Raw genomic sequence first — 17,035 nt, 5'->3', positions numbered from 1 at the left:
ATCAACAAGCATGCCAGAGGTTGCCTGGCTTCCGTAGGAATTGGCAGGAGGCCAGGGGCCATGGGGCTGACTTGCAATTGGCTTCATTCTAACTCACCCCTTTTCTTTGTTGCTTTTACAAGACTTCTTCATCACCTTCCCATATATTCAAAAATTGGCTTTGTTAAGACTAATTTTGATATCTCTCTCACAGCAATTATGGAAGGAAACTGATCAGTTTCCCTCATTATCCAAGTTTTTCCTTAAGTGAAAAGTAAAAAAAAGCAAAACTGACATTTTATTTTTAAGATGTAACTTTTTTCTTTTTGAAAGAATGCCCCTGTAATGCAAAGTAACTTCTTCATATAAGGTCATAACATGAGTCATAGTACAGAGATAAAAACAAAATAAAACTTTGACAATCTAGAGGTAGGAAAAAAATCTTGCTTCTAAAATATTGAAACACCTCCCAACCCTTCTCCTATTCTTGACATTGCTAGTAAACATTATTTAGTTGCTTCGAATAGATGCGGTTACATATCACTGTCATGCAAAAGAAATTCAATTCCTTTCCGAGTTCAATCTGCCATAAAAATGCACTCTTGTTCCCATCTCCCACTCACCTGTCCTTGTGCATTAGTAACTAGTTGACCTGTGACCCCCTGAAGACTGGAGAGGGCATTGCCAAAGGCCTGTGAGCTTGCTATGGAGCTCATGGCTGCTGCAGCCGCTGCAGCCTGACTTGCTAGTGGATTATTAACCAGCTGCAAAGAGAGAAAAGATTACCGTGAAAACCACCGAGAGGCACAGGCACAGCACACGGACACAACATTGACTCTGGGGAGGTAGTTCTCGCCTCAATTCGCTCATGCAAAGGGCCTGGAACCCACCGGAGGGGCGTGGCGAACATTCCCCCGGAAGCTCTGGGGTAGGGGGATGATGGAAACGAGGCTGGAAGGAAAATGTTGGGGAGCTTGATGGAGCCTGGGTTTAGGGCTAGCCCAGGAGGGAACGAGCCTGAACTTCAGGGGTGAGGTGGGCTGTTAGGACCTCCTGGGGTGGAGAAATGATTTCGCAGAAGCCCTCTAGACTAAATAAAACTCAGGAAATATCTTCTTTCCCTGAGGTAACCAGACAGAATAGGAGAGTAAACAGGATGGGGATCGGGGAAAGAGAGGAATAGATTTTTAGGATTTCTGCGAATGAATTTATCATTTCCATTTGTGAATTGCAGTTTCTTTCAGGGACATCGAGCGAGGCAGGTGTTCCACCCCACTTTCTTGTTTGAGGGGAGAAGGAAATCAAAGCCAGTAGAAATGGAATTTATGGCCTCTGTGCTCTCAGAGGGTGAGTCTAGGGCTGCGACAATTTTGGGGCTTTAACCTAAACCACAGGATTCAAGGCCAATGAGAAAGGTTGTTCGATGAATGGTCAGATTGACAACTGCTTGCTGTTGTAGCTGATATATGGTCTTTCCTCAGCCTCTTTCCTGGGACAAGAGTGAAACAGGGAGGAAGAAAGAGAGAGTGGGAGAGAGACCTGCCGGGGAGGAGGTTATGGCTGCCAAAATCTGTTTTTCCATGGAGACCAATTCAATATTCTCCTTCCTGCCAATTTTCCACGCCACAGGTTTTCAGGCCTTCTGACCATGAGGCAGAAGTGTGGCTTCAACTAAAATCTGCATTTAGGTTAATGACTAGATATAAATTCAAGAAACATTTAAACTATTTTCACAGTATTGGTTTTGATACATGAATTTCATTTGTATTTATTCTAGGGTGATTTTTTTTCCCATATAGTTTCTCTCAAGTACAACAATTGTTGTGTTGGAAAGAATGCATTTTCCATCACCAGTTTCCACATCCATGAAATTCCTGCATTTTTTCAGAAACCTGCCATGACTAAGACTTGGTGGAAAAAAATTAATGCCATACCTAATTCAAGTCTTGGAAGCTCTTCTAAAAATGCCACTTTAAAAACTTTCCTTTCTTCATTTTCTGTCTCAGTCTCTCTTCTCTCTCTCTTTTCCTTCTTCCCTTCAAATCATATTTTATTTCTTAATTTCTTTGGAAATTTGCCTAGAGATTATACTATCTTATGAAGAAGGAAATATTAATTATCAGAGAAAACATCAAAAAGGACAGGAATTTAATAATTATATTTTCATTAATGTGGTATCTTTATCTTATCGGTTTCTTTATTCATTTATAACTAAATTTCACATAACTGTTCTTCAGTAATTCTGCTGACCCAGCACATTTTTTTAAAAAATGAGAATCCATTTTAAGTTGATTACTTTATGTCTTTTGCCTTTATCTCTCTCCTAAAAGACAATAATGATTTTCTTTTTAAGGAGAAAAAAATTCTCACTCATCAGCCTAAAGAGAAACCCTGTCTTATCCCAGATTACCACCATGGGATTTAAAATTCAGGTTGGTCTTGATTTTGATTTTTGGAGTATGTCTTTAAAGGATAGATGGGGTAACTATGCATCCAGAAGTAACTCTCCTTGTTTGTAGACTACCTGAAGTGAGAAGAGTTCATAATGTGTTCTTTTTTTTTTAACTTCTGAAGTGAGAAGACTGCTTGGGAAATACTGTCTCCGAACTGCCGGTACAGACACTGCCCATTGGTACAATATTTTTAGGTCATCTATCAATTGCCACGTTTGCATTTCTTTCATGCAATACAAGTTGAAATCATAATGAAATTCTTGAGTTTCAGGAATATCTCAAAATAAGCTTCTTCATCCTCAACAAATGATTAAATTATGTTCAGTTGGATCTTAGTGTTGACTATGGATTTGGTCCATGAATTTTGGGTGAACAATTTAAATATCTACATACAGAATGCTTTCCGAAAAAGATAGACAATTATTTATATTTAATGAAATGAAAATATTTTTTATTAATTGCAAGGCATTTCCCTAACATCTATGTTGATCAAAAATTCATATAGGAAATTATAGAATTATTCTCTGGATACCAAATAGCATAGATTGAGAATTTCCTACATTTAGGACACTAGTGTGTTGTTCAGATATAGTCCCATGCAGTTTGCTGCAAATTCAGGTATTGCATAAAGGATAAACAATTATTCTGAATACAAAACAAAGTCTCTACTTAAAAGTGGGCTTCTGAGCTTTTGTGTTTTGGGGTCAGAAATGGGTATATTTCAACTGCTTTGGATGGCTGCCTTGGCAACCACAAATATATAGGTTTGGCTTATTTTTAATGCTTATTTCCTCTGTATTCTGGTCCTAGCTTAAAATCTAATTTGGTCCTCTTTTTGCTGCCTTTCCCTCTTAATGAAGCAAATGCCAACTCAGATGACTCTTTTACTTCCTACCGTCATTCCAGTAGGTCTTTGTGGAAGTTGTCTGGGTTCTGGGGAGATGCCCTGCTGTCTCTGTAGAACTAGAGCTAGAACCACAGTCACGGAGTGTGGTGTGCACAGACAGTGGGTGCAAGCCAATCTGTAAGCTGATGGCATTCCAGGAGGACCATTGGTGGTGTTGATGGATGTAACTTTATACATACATATCTTTTGGCTTCTCTGTCTGTGACTGCCAAGGCAGGGATGTAATATGCATTAAAATATGTGGGAGTGAAGTGGAGGGGGTGGTCAGGAAACCACACGTGTTCTTCTCATCACCTCGGGTCATGTCACTCTGTATTGTCCCCAGTCATATCATGTTAGCACTGCTCCTATCAATATTTCTTGATTGGAGACTCTGGGTAGATTTGGACAGCGGGGAACCCAGGAACAATAAATGCACATAATGAGCATGTTATTGTTCCGGGACCAACTGGATATTTTGAAGCTGCTGCCAAGTTTATGCCTTCAGATCTTTCACTGCCAATGTACCTAACCAGCAAAGGATGGCCCAAATGAAGTCTGACTGTAATACATGGTCTTGTTTTCAACAGACTAGCTTAAAAAACATGATGAATTCTGGTGTATGCTTGTTGATAAATGTGGAAGCTTTCTAAAGGAAGGATTTGCAGAGGGCTAGAGTTCTTATGTTATACACAAATGGATTCTGGGCCTTGAATACATCAAGTTCTACTTCTGGAGTCTAAATCCCACTAAGAGAAGCATTGATATCTTAAGACAGTTTTCTCATCCCTGGAATTTTAGAGAATACAACAACAGAATAATTTTTTAAAGTAGTTTTATGCCAGTGAGGAAGGGCTCCAAGCCTCACATTCCCCTGCTCACCCATTAATGCAGCTGAGGGCATCAGCTCTGAAAACAGACTGCCTTGGTTTGTGACTTTAAGTAAACCACACTTCATTTTCTTATGGGTAAAATGGGTATAAAAAGAATATCACACACAGGGTTAGGATGAGAATTAAATGAGATAATGCACTCAAAAGTTTTAGAATAATACCTAACATACATTATTTTCTTAATAAATGGTAGCTAATGTTCTGATGGTTTATACTGTGCATGAAGATTTTGAATTAATCAACTTGGAATTAGAACTCACCTCCATAAATATCTTTTTTCTTTGGAAATAATAGGAACAAGGGTAACTATTCCCTATTTTTAGAGCAATTTTATTTTACTTTTTTTTCTTATAAAAAAAAGATCAGCTTGAAGAATGTGTAAAAGTATTTTAGAGTAGAGAGCATAAGCAACAAGTATTTAAAACAGGGCTTCATCTGCTTGTCTTGGGCCTGTCCTATTTGATGGGATTAGCTCATCTGTAGAGAAAGTAGTGCCTAGAGTCTGAAGCCAGGGTCAGCAGGTGACAGCAAGAGAAGACATTATCTTATTTATAGTATGTTTTCCTCATCCTTAGTTTGCAACATTCGTTAGGTTTCCATAAGGGCACCCATTTTGGAGTCTAATTCCTGCCTCACGTCAAAATATTGTGAATGAGTCCATCTCACAGTTGCTGATTTGATAGTGAGGGAATGCAGGAAAAAGATTTGCAACAACAAAAAAAATTCCTTTAGGATTTACAGTGATTTATTTCTATGTCTACATATCAATATGGATATTTGGTGCTCATCTCATAATGAGAATAAATCCATATTTCCAAATCTATATACTTTGTGCATCTCCTTGCTGTCTGTGTACACTAAACGGTGATGAGAAAAAAAGCTTTGATAAAGTCTCCCTAGGGAGCACCCTTAGATGATGTCATATGGATGTCACCATACATAGTATCACATGATGGAAAAAAGTTTTCTCTAAGTCATGTCCCATATTCTCTTTCTCTGAAAGATGCATAGTTTGTATCCTGAAAAGAATTCAGTTTCCTTAAATCTGAACATTAGTAGTCATAATATTTTTCATGCAAATGGGCTGATTATATGATTCTATTATTATAAATCTCATGTACAAAAATACGGCAGCATGATGAGGCAATTTAGCTATGATATTATATTCCTATGTTTATGTCTTCATTCTAAGAGGGACTTATGAATGCAGCTGCCTCAAAACCTTTCTTTGGAGCATAATTGCCCATGATCTATAGTTCTATCATTCTCATGAGCTATGTGGATTTTATAGAGTATGGATTTTGGAGCAGCTCTTTTTTGCTACTAACTTTTCAATTTAGAACCCTGGGACTGCGGTGTCATTGTTTTCAAATGAGGATATTCGTAAACGCATTCATCACTATTCACTCCTCATTTAAGGTTTGAAATGACTTGGCTGTGGATGCCTAGAAACAGCAGGGCAAATGCAGCTTTTGAGTTCATTTACATACATTAGGACCTTGACTTTTCCTATGTGTATGAAAAAGTGTCTCTTGGTTCCTTGGGATTCTTCTAACCAAATCAGTACTTCCACATCTTACCCTCAAGTCTTCTCTTAAAAAGTCAAGAAATTATCAGTAGACAAATATTGGAAGAGTGACCATATTTATCTCAACAACGTGCTTGATGTGTGTTTTATCCTACTAAATTTTTCCCCCGGGTCTCATCATTATTGTTGTGTTATAACAATACCCTCATAACAGTTAGAAAACCTGTTTTGTGAGTTCCAGTATTGAGCCAGGATTTGCTGCTCACTGTCTGCCCACCCTTCCCTGTAGTGGTGGCAATGTGCTAGATGCTGACCTTCCCACTCTCTGCCAACCGTCTCCATTGACCACTGCTGAGAGATTTTTGGGGCTGGGGTGCTTGAGATTGAGAGATGCCTCTGAGGCACTGCAACATCCTAAAATACCTTTTGAGACAGCCAGGTGGAAAGGGGTCCCCAGAGAAACACCAACCAGCCTGCGCACTGGGAAGAATGTGCACTGGGGTGGAGCCACAGAAATCCACGCTGTTTGCAGCAGGGAGGAGCCTGGCCCCTCCTCTTCCTGGGTGGAAGCTGGGATTCAATCAGGAAGTGCACCAGCAGGGACTCTGGCTTTGCAGAGAGTCCCTGTTTCCCTTTTTGCCGAATAAATCCTGTTTATCTCACCCTTCAAATTGTCTGTGGTCCTAATTTTTCGTGGCTGTATGACAAGGACCTCATCTTTAGCTGAACTAAGGAGATAGTCCTACAACACTTTGACTCACCAATGTAAAATCCCATGATTTTGGTATAGTTTCAGAATTAATTATATTTTATTTTCACTTAATGGTAAAATTGGAAGTATAGTAACTTTCTATGAGTGTTCCAATATACAGCCATATTGGCTAACAGAGGAATTTTTAAGGTAACCTAAGGTTTTTGGTCAGTTTTCCCAGAAACAGAAAAGGGAAGGGAGGAAACCTGACCCAGCGCGAGGCTCTGGAGTGTTTGTAGGGTCTCAGCGTTGTCCCACCCTATGGGAAGGAAGCTGGGCTGTCATACCCTATACCTGACAGTCCTTGGTTAACAGCCCGTGGGGTGAAGATGAGGGTTGGCAATGCTCAGGCACTGCTGGCCCTTTGCTCTTGGGGTCAAATGGATCCTGGAGCCTGAGGGAGTCCTTGGAAGAAAGCCTTCAGATGCAGGTCATTGAAAGCCCAAGGTGTGGGGGCAACTCATGGAAAAAGAGGGATTCCAGGGGATCTGGGTGGAACATATCATTTTGTGACATAATAAGAAATATATATTTTGTCTTCATCCTTGGTTCCTGACACAGAACTCCTAAACCCTTGGAATTTCTGAGTAATAGGGGTAGGAAAAACATCTTTTGTTATTCTTAAGAAGCCCTCTTTCAACCACACCCAAGTTTATGCTAATGAGGTGGCTCTAGAAGAATTCGACCTGGCTGGTAGAGTAGCCAAACCCTGTGACTACGGGGATAGAACTTGCAGCCCCACTCCCGAACGAAGGAGAGGGAAGAGAGGCTGGGGACTGAGCTAATCACCAGTGGCCAATGATTTCAGCAATCATGCCTTCATAATGGAACCCTATACAACAGATTTGGAGAGTTTCTGTTTGGTGAATGTATCCATGGGCTGGGAGGGTGGTACACCCCAAACTCCCTGGCGACAGAAGCTCCTGCACTCTGGACCCCTTGAGACCTTTCTTTTCTTTTTCTTTCTTTCTTTCTTTCTTTTTTTTTTCTTTTTTGTTACATTCTTGAGACAGGGTCTCCCTGTGTTGCCCAGGCTGGAGTCCTGTGGTCCAATCGTAATTCACTGCGGCCTCGAACTCTGGGGCTGAAGCCATCCTCCCACCTCAGCCTCCCAAGTATGTGGGACTATAGGTTCATGCCACCTCTCCTGCCTTTTTCTGATTTTGTAGCCATAGGGTCTTGCTGCATTGCCCAGTCTGGTCTCAAACTCCTGGGCTCCAGTGATCCTCCTGCCTCAGCCTTCCAAAGCGCTGGGATTATAGGTGTGAGCCACTGGGCCCAACCCAGACCTTGCTTTATGTGTCTCTTCATTTGGTCACTCATTTGTATCCTTTATAATAAACTGATAATCATGTTTCCCTCTATTCTGTGACCCATTATAGCAAATTATTGTGCATGAGGAAGGAATGGTGGGAATCTCCAATTTGTAGCCAAGTTGGACAGAAGTGTGGGTAATCTGGGGACCCCCTACTTGCAACAGGCAGCTGAAGTGGGTGTCAGTCTTGTGGGACCAAGCATTTATTCAGTACCCACTATGTTTTGGGCATTGTGTGAGGGGATACAGTGCGAATGACAGACTGACATGTTCTCCACCCTCATAGGGAGTATAGCTAACAGGGAAAAAGATTTGAGTGGGAAGAGAAGGGAAGTAGGAAAAAATAAGCTGGCCAGGAAGCAGTATCCAGACCTGGAGGGGGCGGCAATCTGGGGTTAGGGGTCAGTGGGAGAAGGGGTGGTGGTTTAGAGAGATCTGGAAGAGGCAGCACAGAGTTGCTCAGAAATGTGTCTTGCAATTAATGCACCATTCTACCTTGAAAGTGGAAGCAGCACAGTGAAACGATTAAGAACTTGAAATATGGAACTAGATTGCCTCAGTTCAAATTCTGAGGCTGCCCGTAGTTAGCTGCACATCTCTGTGTTTGTTTCTTTAGTTGTAGTAAAATGGGATTATAATAGTTGTAATGACATTGTAGGGTTGTTGTGAAGAATATATGAGTTAATATAGGCAAAATACTAGAAGAGCTCCTGCCATATAATAAGCCCCATATAAGTTTTGCTGTAATAATTGTATTCCTTCTAGGAACTTCTGGTCATATTGCTGTTTTAGGATTGAGTCCTCTCTCCTCCTCATTCCCTCTGGGATAGTCCGACTGGCCTTTTTGCAGATCCTCAACTACCTCAGCTGTTTGCTTTGCTGTTTCCACCAGTGGAACTCTTTTTCCCATTCTCCCAGATCACCTCCTTAGAGCCACCTTCCTTGACTACCTTATCTACATAGCATTCCCTTTCTTTTAGAGATTCATGCCAAAAGATTTATAAGCAAATGATATGATGTCTAGGATCTGGTGCAAAATAGTTCAAAGTGGGAGGGTGGGTGGGGATATGGAAGACAGGTCTTGATTTGATCACTGTAGGAACTGGATAGTGGATCTATATGGCTCATTAGACTTTTTTTTTTTTTACTTTTATATATGCTCACAATTTTCCATCATAAAAGTTTTTAAGAAACCCTTCAATTCTCCATCTAGTCTTGTTTATTTCACAACTTATTAGAGTCTGATATTATATTATTCACTTACTTGTTTATCCTCTTTCTCCCGCTCTCTAAAAGTGCATTTTGGTTCACTGCTGTATCTTTGACTCTTTCAACAGTGCCAGGCATCCAGTAGGCCCTCAATAAATGTTTATCGAGTGAAGGAGTGAGTTGAAAATCTCTCTACCTGACTGAGAACGTGGTGGGAGCTTCACTCTTTAATATTTACAGAAAAGAGTAGAAATTTTAGAGGCAAACTTGTCTGAATGTTTTTTTAAAAAAATATGTGCTTCAACATGCTGAAACTCTATCTCTGCTAAAATACAAAAGAAATTAGCTGGGCATGGTGGCACATGCCTGTAATCCCAGCTACTTGGGAGGCTGAGGCAGGAGAATTGCTTGAACCCGGGAGGCGGAGGTTGCAGTGAGCCGAGATCACACCACTGCACTCCAGCCTGGTGACAGAGTAAGACTCCGTCTCTACTATATATATATATATATATATACAAAATATATAAAATACATATTATATATATGCTTTACAGGCTACTTGCAGTGGCTCACGCTTGTGGATCAGGCGGGTGGATCACCTGAGGTCAGGAGTTCAAGACCAGCCTGGGCAACATGGTAAAACCCCGTTTCTACTAAAAATACAAAATTTAGCTGGGTGCGGTGGCGTGTGCCTGTAATCCTAGCTACTCGGGAGCCTGAGGCAGGAGAATTACTTGAGCCTGGGAGGCGAAGGTTGCAGTAAGTCCAGATTGCGCCATTGTACTCCAGCCTGGTGACAAAGCGAGACTCTGTCTCCAAAATGTGTATATATATATATATGTCTCTCTCTCTCTATGTCTATATATATGTCTATATTTTATATATAAATACATATGCATTTGTCTATGTATGTCTATATATATATTTGTCTATATATGTCTAGATATATATTTGTCTATATATGTATATATATTATATATATATATGTATATATAAAATATATATACTTTACTATCTCTCACACCACATTGGACCAACTGGCCAGAGCCTCACACATCTGGTGACTCAGTCCTGAGAGCTCCTGTGTAACCCCTGTGCTCCAATCTGTCATGTGAGTTAGCACCAACAAATGCAGCCCTCCTCTTAGTTGCACAGGCAGAGTCCTGAAAGGTCAAAATTGGCACTGAGCAGTCTTTCATACTAGTTGGGAATATTCCAGGACATAAAAACTCAGCAGCCAAAGGTGAAGACCTAGCTCTTCTCTGGACATTTTGGACCAAGAAATTGCATCCCAGATGTCCCTAGAAATTCTATGCCTGGAATTGGGTGGGGCTGGGCTGGGCTGAGGGCTTAATCTCTTGGTTTGAGGTTATTTGGGAGCTGAAGGATAAAGTGGCAGTGAACAAGTCTTTTTTTTTTTTTAATGATTGGTTATGGTGGTGGAGACAGAGTCCGGCTATGGAGGCTACATCTCCCCACCCCTGCCTCATGAACTAGGCCAAAGCCCCATAGACAGCAGCATGGGCCTAAGCTGAAGAGGCTGCCTTCCCCAGATAAGGATGGATTCTATGTGCCCCTAGGCACAAGTGCTGCTGTTTTGAGGCCAGGCGCTGGAAAGTAACATCAGTTAAGGAGGTGGGATTTCCGGGGGTATCAGGCCACTTGGGCACTGAGATGGTCTGTGGCTCCTGGAGGTCATTGGATGCAGAGTGAAAAGTGAGGTTCTACTCAGACGGCTTCACGAAGCCTGGACTTCATTGCAGGTGGACAGAGGGGACTCTTCATGAGCACTTGTGGACACGCTGAAGAGTTATTCTAGAAGTACGCTGGAGAGAGAGCTATATCCTACATGGGGCCCAGGTCCAAGTTGTGCAGAGTTATCGATGAGCTCTGCACCTAGGGAGCTTGGGAGCACTTGAGGGAGGGGAAGGAAATAAATGAGTCTGGCTGACACACAATGATCTGGTGGCAAACTCTTAGAAAGCTCTCCAAGTGGATGCATTTCTTTTTATTTTTAAATTTACTGACAAAATAGTCAAGCCCAGAGTTGAAGGGAAAAACTAGCTTTTAACTTAACCCAATACATTGATTTGATTTTGAAGTAGAGAGGTCAGCATTATGGAAACACACCAACTCTAAATCAGATTTTATCCAAGTTATACGTAGACAAATACTGTATTACTACAAGCCTACACATCTCATTTCCTTTTCTGTCTAGTCCTCCATTTAATAACCTGAAAAATCTATGTTTTTATTGAGTTTCATGCTATTTTCTTACTTACATACAATAGTGCTACTCTTACCAATTGCCTATTGTCATGGCACATTAGTTAGGTGAATTTGTTGATATTTCAAAATTACTCTTTCTGGTTTTGTTTTTTTATATTCTATCATCCAGTTTAAACAAGTGATTGGGGGCACTCTTGTGATGAAAGTTTTTTTAGAAATAAATTTTGCCACGGTATAGCAGTGGGTGTTACTCTAGTTTCTAGCTACAGAAAAGCACAATACACTCTTTACCCACCTGTGCCTAATTTACTTTAGTTCCCAATACTTGCTGAGTTCTTACAAGGGACAATAGGTGCTATTGAGCGCAGAAAAAAGACCAGGAAGGATGAGGGGCTCCAAGAAAGCTGAGACACAGGTTCTTTCTGGAGCTTCAACACAGTGTTGTTTATCAGATATTTTCTAATAAACCAGGGTGCAGGCTCTGTGCCAGCCCCCAGGGACACAGAGATGGACAAGACAAGAGCCTCATGCCTTGAGGCACTGCCCATATAGTCTACCCTACGTAGCCAATGCTTTAAGAGAAGGGCAGAGGGAGTCCAGACAAGGGATCCTCATCAGGCTGTGGGGAGTGTGGGAGATTTCTTGGGGAGGACAGCTTTGGAACTGAGTCTTAAAGGATGGCTCAGAGTTGATTGTGAGGGCAGTGAGAAGGTGAGAGGAACAGGCTTCTCACCCACTGGGAATAGCATCGTCAAAGGTGTGGTGTTGAGAAATAGGATTTTGTGTATAGAGAGCTGCTAGTTTGGCACTTCTGATATTTTGGGGAACATGAAGCAGAAGGAGGAAAGCAGCAGATTATGGGGTAAGGCACGTGCTTGTAGAGGGAGGACCTTGTATTTTTTTTATGGACTTGTCCTCTTTGTTCATAGGCAATGATGGAGGGACATGATCAGATGTGAACTTTAGAATAATCACCTTGGAGACTGAGTTGGACTGGGTGGAGACGGGTCAGACTGGAGGCAGAGGAGAACAGGAGGTAGCTGGGAGCAATAGGGCAATCAGAGGGAGGGAGTGCAGCTGGGGGTAACTGCACACAGAAGCACGGTATGGTTCACCACTCATTCATTCATCAAACACAGCATCGACTGTGTGTCAGGTATGGTGGTGTGGTCTCTCCCTGCAAGCTTCTAGAGTATCGGAGAGACAGATAAGTAGACAGACAAGAGCCAATGGGTACAAGCCAGTGTAGGGGTATGCTAAGTGAGCCGTGGACATACTGGGGAACTGGTTAGCTCAGTGGGGGAAAGAGGAGGGGTGTCATGGATGCTTCACAAAAGAACTGATAGGAGCTCAATCCTGGATAAATCACAGACCAACTGAGCAGATGGGAAAGACACACAGTTGGAATAGAAAAAAGAATAATTATGGGATTATGGGATGTCAGAAAGCTGGCTATGCTCTGAATGTCCACAGCACACCTAAGACAGGAGATGGAGCTCAGGAACCTTCTGAAATGGGCTTTGAAGGCAGAGAAAGAAGGTGGGAGAAGGAAAATAGGAAGCCCATGTATGAGTGGTGTGCTTGAGTTCATATGGCATAGAGTGCCCACAGAGCGTTTCCCCTGCAGGCTGTTGTTATGAAAACACCTCAATGTTCACATCCTCATGCAACATTAAAGAGCTAGCTTTAACAGCTTTGCAGCCCAGGAAACAATAACAATTGGTAGTCATCAAGTTATAAAATAATTTCATTTATTTTATATAAAGGGAACGCTAAACTGCTGACTGACCAAAAATTAATAATTGAACTTTGAATAATAAAACCAAAGGCATCATCTTTAAAAATACAGAATGTTCTCTGTTACAAAAAACTACATAGACAGATGATGAAGAACCCCCATGGCTGGGTGCACGTGTTAAGACTGAGCTGTGATTTTATAAAGGATAATGTTAAAAATTAATTAGAACGGCTGTACTAGTTTATTATGAGATCTCAGATTCCTGAGAATCTGCCCAGCATAGCTGGAAGTCTTTTAATTATTTGGGGACTAAGTACTGGAGCATTCTGATGTATTTTACTCCAGAATATTGTGTCTTTTCTACAGATTCTATTTGTACCACTGAAACCCAAGAAACTTTTCTTAAGTCCAGCTAATTCAATTAATTACTTATAAGGAACAAAGCATATGCCTCCTCTTCCTTTCATCCCAATAACCACATTGGTTATTAAAATATGCTTGTAACAAATGTTATGCATAATATCTTTGTTTTATCAGTCCATGGGCAAATGGAGAGCCTTGTTAAGCTGTTACTGAATTTTATTATTATGTATAATGGCTTGCTTGCCTCATAAAATGTATCCACTGAACAGCTGTTGTAGAAGGAAGCTAGCCAGAGATATGCTAGCCATCCCACAAAAAATACTACATTTGGGCCATACGATATATATTTTTAGGGGACCAGTAGAAATGAAGCCATTTGTTGTTGGTCTGCCGCTGAACCTTAGAACATCTACCCTCTTGAATTCACAATAAGGGTCAGATATATCATTTTAACTATAGGGAGAAGAAAATGCCATTTCTGGTCATGTCACACCCATCTTAAGTGGGTGTCTGTAAGCAGCCCTGGGTTCACATCCATGAAGGTTTCTTCATTGTAAAGAGCCCAGGGGGTCCTTTTGGCAGATGATTCGAAAAGCAGCTGAACATTCCAGGAGCACCTGCCACACCCGTGCCAGAGGTGCTGCAGCATTAAGTGCCCCAAAGAGAACTACGTCGTTAGGAAAAACAAATGGTCTAAATTATTAGAGAAAATACGACTGTGTAGAAGTGGGAAGATAAGTACATGAAACGGAAAGCAGAAAACATGACTAGAATGCTCAGAGGTAAATAAAATCCTTCTCTGCTCACAAAATATATTGGTTATAGTTTGTTCTAAACACATTAAGCTAACAGTAAGAACCACTACCTGTAGAAGCCGTAAGCCAAGAAAATATAAAAAGTTGTTGTATAGATTGTTTGGGAAGTTTCCATTAATAAAACCGAACATAGGTTTAAAAACATAAAGCTTAATCTCACCAAGAGCAAAAGCAAGGCTGTGTGGGAATTTTCTACATTTAGGAAGAAGAGAGCAGGGAATCACTGATGGAAGAAACCCATCTCCCCAATCAGCAAAGAGAAAAATATTTTAAAAAATGCTTTGGCAATCCTGTGACTATTGAGAAATGTTTGGCTGTGCACTTATGAGCAGAAACTAGGTAACTGGTAGTGCAGGAGAGAATGTAAAATTGCTCAAAGTCTGGGCACCTGGGCTCTCTTCCTGCATCAGCAGCTCCCTGGTCATGCCGTCCTGCCCCGCCTGAGCCTCCATGTTCCTGTCTGTAAATTAAGAAGGTTGAACTACATCCGTGGTTCTCAAAATGTAGTCCCAGACAGCAAAGAAGCCACAGCACTTTTAGGGATGTGTGTTACAGAGTTAGCCTTCCCTGATGAAAACCTCTGATACACACTGAGGTCCACCCATCAATCATCCCTTGTGTTGCTCCAAGGATGGGAGAAAGCCAGATTTGCTCCCTCCTTCCAGAGTTCTGTGGGGTGTTGGGTCTAAGGCTAGTTCCACGAATGCTCAGCTTCTCCGAAGCAGACCTGGAAGAAAGGGCTTTCTCCCACAGTGGCATTGAGTGTGGTCCTGGAATGAATCACATCAGCTTCACCTGTGAACTGTTAAAAATGCAAATTCTCAGCATCTACCCTAGACCTGCTGACTCAGAAACTCTGGGGGCTGGAGCAGCAATCTGGGTTTTAATAACTCTTCAGGTGATGCTAATTCATGCTAAAGTCTGAGAAGCCCTGAATCAGATAATTTTTTAAGGTTCTTCAAATGATAAAAGTCTACGATATGCTAAAATGGAATAAAATTTGGAACAGTGCTATATTTTTTGAGTCCTGCTCCTAGAGGGATTACTAAATAAATGTATTAACTAAGTAAAATTTTCTAAGTCTGTTTCAGCAAGTAGGAACATATGGCTAAAAATAAATATTTAGTGAGTCAAGGCTTTAGCAAGTTTCTAAAACAACTGGGCTGTTCATTGACTTCTAGGTTGGCTTCCAGCAGCCCACAGGCAGCAACAAGAGGCACGTGAACACCTCTGGGCTGGGAATGGGACTAGTGGCCTTTCCAACATGATCAGAGCTATCACAGTGTTCTATCCTAGGGAAAACAATGGAACTTTAAATCTATAATAGATTTGAAATAACAACTAGTTACCTAATGTTAAAAGATAAGTAACTGCAAGTCGACCAGACAAAGGCTTTCAAGGTTATAGCAAAGACTTAGAACTGGCATAGCAGTTTTGCCTGTGTACTGAAGAACAGTACTGCAGAAGGGAGGAAGAGAAAGGGTTGGTTGTCGCTTTGCAAGAGAGGGTTGCCATTGCTGTTGACAGAGACACAGCTGCTGGGGATTTTCATCACGATAACTTTGGTATGAAACTTGGGAATAATTTAGGTTTTGAGGGGATATATTCTTGTGCCTGGTGGTAGAAAGTTTTACTCATACTTTGATTTTTTTCAGAATAACATGTACACTACTGAGTTCTTATTTTGTACATTTTCAAAAATGAGAGCACATCTTATTATTCATTATGCCTCTATACTTCTCAACTGCCATACTTAAAGGAAAAATAAAGCAAATGGCTCAGTGTAAAAAAAAGGAGGAAAAGAAAATAAGCAAGTTTAGGAGGTGATCATATAATTATTATATAGGAAATATTAAAATAGAAAATGAAGTAAAAACCACAACATATAAACATGTTTACTTTTCTAAGATTTTGGCTTTAAGAACTTGGACAAATTGACCAAGATAGTCATCAGAGGTTTCAAGAAAAAAAGCCATCAAGTAACAAGAGGAAAATGTGATTTTTCAAGAATTTACCAAAATAAAATGGAAGTTCATAATGTTTTAAGAATAATGTATTTTTTAGCTAGTGGCTATACATGTTAGCAAGCAATGATATTTTGGTAGAATACTTGACAATTACAGCAATCCTCAAGGTGTGTTTTGTGGGACCCTAGTCCCAGGGTTTGCCCGGAATGAAAGGTTTGGGAATGAAACAGGTTTGGGGAACACTGCATGAAGCATCTACCTCTTGGTGATTTATAATGCATGTCAGGACACTGATGGTTCTGAAAGTTGTCCACAGGTAAAAAAAAAAACAAAAAACTAAAAACTAAAAAACCCTGTTCAGCTTGTTTAACTCTGCGTTGCCCAACATTATTTGATGATAGTACCCACTTCTCATGTAACGCCACTAACATCCCTTAGAACTTATATTCTATGTTATACACTCTGGGAAAAGCTGGGTCATGTATTACTTTGTTATCCGCCGATTTAACGAATGCACTAATGGAAGAAATTTGTAATCCACCTTGGCTTTTCTCATCAACTACAGCTAAAGGAAGGACTCTATCTTCCAAACCTAGATGCTTCTCAAACCATCTAGGTCTGGAAAGCATTCCTTTTGGTGCTTTTGTTAATGTTCATGCAAATTGGTTAAGATTTATTGATTTAACAAGAATCATGGAGATGCATGAGCTTTAAGAATTCATGAACACATCTGCCTTGCCTTATCATTAAGGGACCATCACAGTGATATTTCTGCTTTGTCAGAATGATCAGAGCCTTGATTTGCCGCCCAGGCTGGAGTGCAGTGGCACTATCTCGGCTCACTGCAGCCTCCACCTCCCGGTTTCAAGCGAATCTTCTGCCTCAGCCTCCCAAGTAGCTGGGACTATG

At 40.9% G+C, this 17,035-nt stretch overlaps 1 protein-coding gene and 1 long non-coding RNA gene across 10 annotated transcripts in view; one reads left to right on the top strand and one right to left on the bottom strand.

Annotated features, from left to right (window-relative positions):
* POU6F2 (POU class 6 homeobox 2) overlaps nucleotides 1-17,035 on the bottom strand; it is a 491,407-nt gene that overhangs the window by 61,351 nt on the left and 413,021 nt on the right. For 6 of the 9 annotated variants that reach the window (XM_054687489.2, XM_016957297.4, XM_016957300.4 and 3 more), the window contains exon 6: nucleotides 603-743. The exons of the other annotated variants lie outside the window; for them this stretch is intronic. In XM_054687489.2, the coding sequence (XP_054543464.1) occupies nucleotides 603-743 (141 nt within the window). The remainder of the gene's footprint in view (nucleotides 1-602; nucleotides 744-17,035) is intronic. 9 annotated transcript variants of the gene reach the window in all.
* Nucleotides 2,333-2,739, top strand: LOC104005023 (uncharacterized). Its single transcript, XR_678161.2, has 2 exons — nucleotides 2,333-2,411; nucleotides 2,554-2,739. It is a non-coding gene; the product is annotated as an uncharacterized LOC104005023 (long non-coding RNA).

This window comes from Pan troglodytes, chromosome 6, assembly GCF_028858775.2.
Source record: "Pan troglodytes isolate AG18354 chromosome 6, NHGRI_mPanTro3-v2.0_pri, whole genome shotgun sequence".
Lineage (NCBI taxonomy): Eukaryota > Metazoa > Chordata > Mammalia > Primates > Hominidae > Pan > Pan troglodytes.
Note: the sequence above shows the minus strand (reverse complement) of the source record. Positions and strands in the feature narration are given on the sequence as shown.